This window comes from Wyeomyia smithii, chromosome 3, assembly GCF_029784165.1.
Source record: "Wyeomyia smithii strain HCP4-BCI-WySm-NY-G18 chromosome 3, ASM2978416v1, whole genome shotgun sequence".
Classification (NCBI taxonomy): domain Eukaryota; kingdom Metazoa; phylum Arthropoda; class Insecta; order Diptera; family Culicidae; genus Wyeomyia; species Wyeomyia smithii.
In genome coordinates, this window is record NC_073696.1 from 135,659,042 (window position 1) to 135,666,834 (window position 7,793).

The following is a 7,793-nucleotide window of genomic DNA, read 5'->3' on the forward strand; positions in this document are numbered from 1 at the left end:
AACATCATATTATACATTGTTTAGGTTCCCATCAAGTGACAGTCGGCCAAGACTGCTTACTGGCAGTTTCACAACCAACGTGCCATCGTATTTTAAGGAACGTAGTTAGTGCGATGAACAAATATCTGTTGGGAGAATTCGTAAAGTTTCCTACAAATGATGCAGAGCTAGCACAAATTAGGTTGAACTTTTTCCAACAGTTCAAAATTCTCGGGGTGATTGGAGCCCTTGATTGTACACATGTTCCAATTTTGAGCCCCCCAAAAGATGTGGAACATGTATACTTGAACCGAAAGGGGTTATCACTCCAAAAATGTTCAAATTATATGCGATATAAACCTTCGCATATTCAATGTGAACGCAAGATACGGTGGGTGAACCCATGACGCGTTTATATGGAAACGCAGTCAAGTACGCGGACACTTAAAGCAGAAATATGATGGCGGATGCAGAAGTACATATTTGCTAGGAGACGGGGGATACTCGTGCGAGCCATGGCTACTTGTTCCTTATTCAAGGACAAGAAGACAACCGGAGATCGATTTCAACACAGCACACTCTAAAGCCCGAAATCCTTTCGAACGGTGCAACGGTTGTCTGAAGTCTAGATTCCGTTGCATTTCTCGAGATTCACTTTTACGATATGAAAAGAGTTTTGGTGATATTATCAATAGCTGTGTGATAATTCACAACTTTTTAGTTTACAATGAATACCCTGTCGGAGAGGATTTGGCGTTAATTTAAATAATGAGGGTAATGATGTAAATGATGAAGTTGAGAGCTTTAGTCATGAGGATGATAATGGTCAGATTTTGGACATAGGAAGAAGAGAAAGAGCAAATATTGTAAACAGCTATTTCATACAGTGATAAACACATTTCTGAAACTTTTCGAACTCGATAAATAAAATAATTCACTTGAAAAAAGTATGATTTTTTGTATTGCCAACAATCTAATGGATTCATAAAGGTTACTAACATCCTTATAAACTTAATTAAGATTAAACAGCATCTGCAGGTTCTCGTTGATTGATTTCAATGTACCCATTTTTTGTTGCTTGATATCAAGCTTTCGCTCTTAAATTTCCAGCTTTTTCTGTTGTAGTTCGAGTTTCCGTTTCATATGTTCCTTTTTATCGTTTTGCATATTCTCAAGACATTGAAAAAATTGACATTCCATATTTTGCATTCCGGTATCTCTATATCGTTGGCCTCTGCCGAGTCGTCTTCCTCTCGAAGAAGTGGCAGTTCCTCTGTGGCGAGATGTTGTTTCGTGGATGGTCGTAGGATCTAAAGCAGGAACGTTATACTCTACTGCATCCGATGTTCTTGAAGGTGCGGTGTTTGATGAAATCTCAACCAGGCCACCATACATTTCGCTAACATCAGCGGGCATGTTCACGACCTCATCATCGAGGAATTCGACGTTTTCTTCAGCGTGTTATCTCCCGAATCCACTGGAAGGGTTTATAAAGAAAACACACTATGTAAGCATAACATCACAGAAAATAGTCAATTTCTATCAAAGTATAATTTAGATTCCATATACTTTTATGAAATTTTGTGCTTTACCGGTTCATTAAATCCGCCTGCTTGAGTTCTGCCGTCGCAATCTATTGTATCTTTCTGCATAATAGCAAGAACCATCTTTTCCAGCTCCGAGAGAACGTCTCGCTTCTTTTGCACTAACCCGTTTTCACCGCTCTGTCGGTTCTGAATAGTCAACCATTTTGTTTTGATTTTCTGTTTGAGATCACGCCACGAAAGTTCCCATTGATCGAGGGACTTCGTTGCTCCTCCAAAAGCATTCAATGCCGTGCTTAAACCGTTCCATTTTTGTTTTTGAAGCTCCTTTACTCTGAGCGACTGGAATCGGTTGTTGCCAAAGTCCAAATTTTCAGCCATGTAATCCACCATGTACTTTTTCTGCTCCATCGTCATGTATTTCTTCAACATACTTTGGACGATATTATTAACAAGATTGGAATAGTCTAAATTCGAATTATTTACATACCTACTTAACGAAGCCCTACGTAACTTGCAATGTTAACTTTACTTCTTCTGTCTAAAAGTTTCACCGCCGCTGTTCCACACATCTAATTGTTTACAAACAAGGATCTTTGCGGAATAATATCTCAAAATGTCCTAATGACCGACCGTTAGAAGGTTGCGATAGATTCCACATTTTTGAGCACACTGGTATCAGTAAGATTTGAACGATTTCTATTGAGAATTTTACTTACTAATATTGAATGTTGCAAATAAAAATCAATTCGTCATAGAAAAAATGATGAACTATGCTATATTTCCAAGAAACGGAAGGACATAGAAGAGATGTTAAGTAGGACGTTTCAAAAACCCATCCTGAAAATTATCGTAAAGACATCTAGCGGTGAATAGGTGAAACATGTTTTCTTTTCTCTTAAAATTTGCATGTTTCTCTTTCTCTTTGCTTGTTCGGAATCATGCAACAAGAAACAAATTTAAGAAGAGAAAGACATTTTAAGAATGTCTTCTCTTGAAGAGATTTTTGATTATTTTCTTCGAACGCCGGAATTCGGCTGCAGATGTAAGTAATTTTCAACAATAACAAATATTTACAATATTTTAATTTTTATTATTTATTCACAGTTCTGCAAACGCTGTTTGAAAAGGAACAGGCCTAACCTGTTCGTTGCTGATGTAAAGGTAAGTTACATATAAGTTTTTTTTATTACAAAAATAACATTTTGACGTAGAATACGTCTTACGGCAACATATACAGGGACCCAACTTCAATACAGGAATCCAATTTCAAAATCAAAAACATCGAGAGCGTCACGAAAATTGTCCAATTTCAAACGTTGTAAACTCAGTCAGTTTCCAACCGATTTCTGTCATTTCTGCAGCAACCGATTGGAAAATCATTTAAGCACCCGTCCAAATGCAGAAAATTGCAATCTGATTATTCGAACTATTGTACTATTGAAAATTGTTGAACATTGTCGAAACGCAAATATCGACTTTTGATTGGCCGCTTGCTGTCTTTCTCTAAAAAGGACGGCAGAATGGAGTACCTAGTTAGCCGGGAATGCACTCTTTGGGCTGTATAAGAGACTGTTTCTCCTTAAGCAAGCCAGTTTACTAGCAGCAGGCAGCAGCAGCTGACATCAATACCGATGGCAGTAGGCGAAGGCAGCGTGGATTAGCAGTGGGCAATTGCGGCGGAGGTAGTGATTAGCTGCAGTTCCTACCTCTTTCAGTTCGGCTTCCCTTCGATCTGAGTTGGATCCTACCAGCGGTAATCCAATTAAGATATCGTTGGGTGAATACAACCCGAAACTGAAATAGACTCGCCATACCAGGTGGTTTAACAAGGCGCCATCATCCAGCGTATGTATAGATAGGGTGTGTGCACATAGCGTGTGTGAATATCTATAGCGTGTGTGGCTAGCTACATAGCGTGTGTGGCTAGCTGTATAGCGTGTGTGTATGTTTATAGCGTGTATGCATGTCTGTAGCGCGTGTGTGCATTATTGTAGCGCGTGTGTGCATTATTGTAGCGTGTGTGGCTTTCTATATAGCGTGCGTGGTTTGCTATATATCCTGTGCATGTCTACTATAGCGTGTATGGATAGCTATATAGCGTGTGCATGTTTATAGCGTGTGTGGCTTGCTATATGGCGTGCGTGTCTTGCTATATAGCGTGTGTGGCTAGTAGTATAGCGATTGAAATTTACATTTATAATTGCATGAAAATCACCTCATGTAGAATTTAATTATCACTGTAAATCATTCAGAACTAATCTTTTACAATACGGAGGTAGTAATTTAAAAGGTTTCACCTTACACTACCAGATAACAAATAAATAAATGAAATGAAATAAATAGAAAAATTTGCCATTTTAAAAACAATTATTCAGTTGTCAATAAATGGCATTGACAAACACAATTAAACTTTTTTGATTTCAGCTAAGACTCAAAGTTTATCTGAAGAATTTTTGAGCTAGTGAGCTAAAATGATTCTTTTTGATTACTAGGTCTATAATTCTGTCGACCGTGCTTGGGAAAGCAATCATATAACGATCTAACAGATCAACAGAAATTTGCTTTTCAACATTCTGTTATATAGACCAAATAATTCTGTCGACCGTGCTTGGGAAAGCAATCATATAATGGCCGATCAGAGATAGAAATTTGAGATTTGACGAGTCTCCAAAAAAAAAAAAAACAATAGTTCGAATAATAAAATTATAATTTTCTGCATTTGAGAGCAACGAAAACTAACTGATTTATACCATTTAAAATTCTCCACTTTTTCCGGTTTAAAATTTTCTTATTTTATTCCTATGTAGCCGAAGCTTCCTGAGAGACGTAGTTCTATGTCAAAAAATGTATTTTATATAGCAATAAGGTTACACGCGACGCTAGTGTACAAGTGACGTCTGTTTGTGGTTCTAGCATTTGCTACTTTTCCAGTGGCGGGTAGATGTCGTTAGCTGTTTTTTCATCTACGGTGGGTGAAATTGTGTGTTGGCATGACGGCTGAAGCGGTTTTCGGAATCGGCTCTTAGCACCGGTTAGAACGGTTTTTAGTACCTAGCTTGATGGAAGCCAAGTAAATGTAGAGCAACTTGTCAAAATAGGGGTGGGCGGAACGGCTCTTTTGCAAGAGCGGCTCTGAACCGCTCACTCACGGTACTGAACCGACTCATATGAACGGCTCATGGTTCACAATGATTCACGAGCGTTGGCAGTTCGTGTTGTCTAGGAAAACTTCGGGTTCTCGCGAACCAAACAGTTTTGGTGCGCTCAAAGAACCGTGGTTCTTTTCGTGAGCCGTTCGTTCTTTCGCTCTTTTTTAAGAACCGGTTCATATGAACGGCTCGTGAGCCGTTCGCCCATCCCTATGTCAAAAGGATTTATCTGCTTTGATCGATCGGTTTCTTTCAACCGCCACGGATTATTAAACACGTTTCATGATATGTCCTTTACACCATTTGATAGCGGAGAATCTATACTAGCTTTTTAGGTAAAAACCACGTTGGGAATAGTTACTTTAGCTGAACTATTAAACAACTGAAAAGTCAATCAAGAAAATCGATAAAAGTACATAAACCCTTTTGACATGTTGCTCTACTGTGTGTTGCTAATTGTACTGTGAATTAATCCCTCTTCTCTGTACAAACCTAATATTATGAATTATTCCTTTCTGTGATTGCGACGCGACAGTCTAGTTTTTTCTAAATGCTTCTGCAAAATACTTCGTAAATAAACCATAGCATAAAAAAAATTATTCGCGTTGTAATTACGGAAACAAAAACAAATACCGTCCAACCTCGTAATAAACAACAGTTGTTCTGATTCGTTCGACAGCCACTTTGGATACTGTCCGGTGCAGAGATGCCAGATGTTTGAGAAAAATGTCTGCAACTTGAAAATAGTTATTTTGTGATTCGTGATATTGATATTGTTGAAATAGTGATACAGAACATTAAACATAAAAATATCATGATTGCAAGTTTATTCCCATTTTTTTCTAAACCTTATTTTAGATCACAAATTCGACGACTTATCCTTGCTGCTTATGAAGGAAAGTGATTTATTCGAAATAGCAATCGCAGAGAAAAGACTCCGGATGATAAAAACACCTAAAACACCTAAAAAGGTAATTTTCAATATAATTAATGTTCGTCAGAACTAGAAAAATGCAGCGGCTAAGTTCAGCCAAAGATGACTAGAACAAGATACCTGACTCGTACAGAATTCATCGGACATGATTGTCGCTGTGCGTGAGCAAAAGTCGAAGTAATTTATAAACTGTTAATATGATGTATACTTAACGTCAAAATTAACTGACGACAAGGCCAAGACATGACTGCTGAAAGGTGAAACAATTTTTTCAGTATCCATGTGGACGACTGTACGGTGCTGCCATCCGAGAAATGATAATAATGTGTACGAATGTTTAGTTCTCAAACATGAAACTTTCCAGAAGAATCAAGAATAATCGGCGCATCATTTAAAATTGAGCGTACCATCAGAAATTCCTGATAACCGTTATGAGCACGCTCTACAGCCAAGTTTTCCACTCTTGCCGAGGTAAATAAAGCAAAAATCGGGTGCCCCGGTGAACCTGACCATATGCACAATGGTGCTGAAACCTGGCTCGCGACATATCAAACTTCGAGTTTTGGTAGAATGGGACCTGAAAATAAATATAACCCCTCAATATAAACACACTTTTCTTTCGTACTTTGAATGTGTAAAAATAATGGCAATAGCATTAAGTGCAAAAAATGACAATATCATTAATCTGCATGTTATCTTAAGCGTCGAGCTGACCAAACTGCTACACCTTTTTCATATACAATCTTGAACAGCTCAACGATCGATGACGGCCTATGCACGATAAATCGGTTTTACTCATAGTGACAATTTTATGAGAATTTAAGTCATCAGATGGCAGCCCTAACTGTCGGAAATCGGTCGTATTCAAAATGTATGAAAAATATGGAAGTTAGGTATCTTGTTCTAGTTATCTTTAGTTCAGCTTAACATGAGCAATAAAATAAAAAAGAGTTCATCGATCAAAGCGATGATAACAGTTTTTCGGAATAAATTTATAGATATAGAACATTTAGTAAAGTGATGATACTTGTGTACCATCAATATGTGTCTCATATTTTTCACCTGATGATTTCAAAAGTATTTCGGAACTCATTTAGATGAGAAAATAGTCATTCTTGCATCCAATCAGCAGGTAGAAAATCGTTATGGTGTGTAGATTCGGATAGTACTCTAAGAGAAGAGCAAGGCTCTGAAAGTTGAAATTGGAAGCTTGAACACAGAAATTAGATTAATTTGTGTATACTTCTTACTTATTCTGAATTTCGTTTCACAGATTTGCCGAGAAGTTCTCGCAGCAGACAATAGGTTCAGATTGAATGTGCTACAACATATACTGGAGCAAGGACACGTGCCTGATAGAAACGGCCTCAACTATCTCACAAGAGTAACTTGCCGACAATTTGAAAACCGGATTCTGGCTGGCAAATCGTAAGAAACATTTATAATTTATTACTTTAAATTAAGTTGTTGGTTTTGTGTTACTTGTTTCTTCGAGTTAGCGAAGTGAAATTTGAACTTACTATTCAAAAGAGTCTCCCCATCAGTATAAATTTAATTTTTAGTTAAAGTTTAAATTTTTTTCGATGTGAGAGAAACAACACATAGAAAAAATCTTTGAATTAATTTTGAGATGAGTTCGGGGAAGAAACTGGAGCTACTCAATAATCTCGCAGGGCGACTCGTGCTAGATAACAAAAAAAAAAAAAATAACCGTTTTAGTTGTTAGCGACGTGTCTTAGTGTCGTTTTATTCCACCTCAAACAAAAATAATAAAAAAAAAAAAACATTTCTTTGAAGCCACTGATGGGAAAACTTCCTTAACTAGCTATCCTAGAGCAACTTCAGTAAATGGTAATGCACTGATTGAACGAGAAAAGAAAATTGATTTTTTCCAAGTGAGTGTGTTTGTTAGCTTTAAGACATGCTTAATGCGGTGTCAATAAACTTTATTTCACTGGTACCAGGTTTTATTACTATATAGATATTTATCGAACATGTTTTGCAGGATTTGAATTAACCTGATCTATATCAAATTACAAATTGCAATTCATAGCCACCAATATTTCATTGTTTCAAAAACCGTTAACTTTTAGTTCTGATTCGAATGGTGATGCAGCGTTACTCGTATCATTCAATGTATGCTATAACAATAGTACAAATGTAAATGTAAAATGGAAATGTAAA

General features: G+C 37.1%; 1 protein-coding gene and 1 long non-coding RNA gene across 5 annotated transcripts; one reads left to right on the plus strand and one right to left on the minus strand.

The window, feature by feature from the left end:
• Window positions 1-917: 917 nt before the first annotated feature.
• Window positions 918-5,344, minus strand: LOC129729582 (uncharacterized). Of its 4 annotated transcripts, none has more exons than XM_055688254.1 (3): window positions 5,168-5,344; window positions 1,572-2,195; window positions 918-1,456 (listed from the first exon to the last, which is right to left on the minus strand). In XM_055688254.1, exons 2-3 carry the CDS (start codon window positions 1,953-1,955, stop codon window positions 1,433-1,435), a joined length of 408 nt encoding a protein of 135 aa, XP_055544229.1. In that variant the 5' UTR covers window positions 1,956-2,195; window positions 5,168-5,344; the 3' UTR covers window positions 918-1,432. The 4 variants fall into 4 exon arrangements, 2 of the variants coding, with proteins under 2 accessions (XP_055544229.1, XP_055544230.1); XM_055688255.1 differs by lacking the exon at window positions 5,168-5,344 and having other exon boundaries at window positions 1,572-1,956; window positions 2,014-2,418; XR_008728699.1 differs by lacking the exon at window positions 1,572-2,195.
• Window positions 2,411-7,234, plus strand: LOC129729585 (uncharacterized). Its single transcript, XR_008728702.1, has 4 exons — window positions 2,411-2,568; window positions 2,631-2,687; window positions 5,534-5,646; window positions 6,883-7,234. It is a non-coding gene; the product is annotated as an uncharacterized LOC129729585 (long non-coding RNA).
• Window positions 7,235-7,793: the final 559 nt, after the last annotated feature.

Bases quoted from the DNA above. Each gene is read 5' to 3' on its own strand.
- LOC129729582 (XM_055688254.1), bottom strand. From the start codon at position 1,955: ATGTTGAAGAAATACATGACGATGGAGCAGAAAAAGTACATGGTGGAT. The intron at 1,457-1,571 runs GTAAAGCACAAA...AAACCCTTCCAG, and splicing joins CAGGCGGATTTAATGAACCG to TGGATTCGGGAGATAACACG.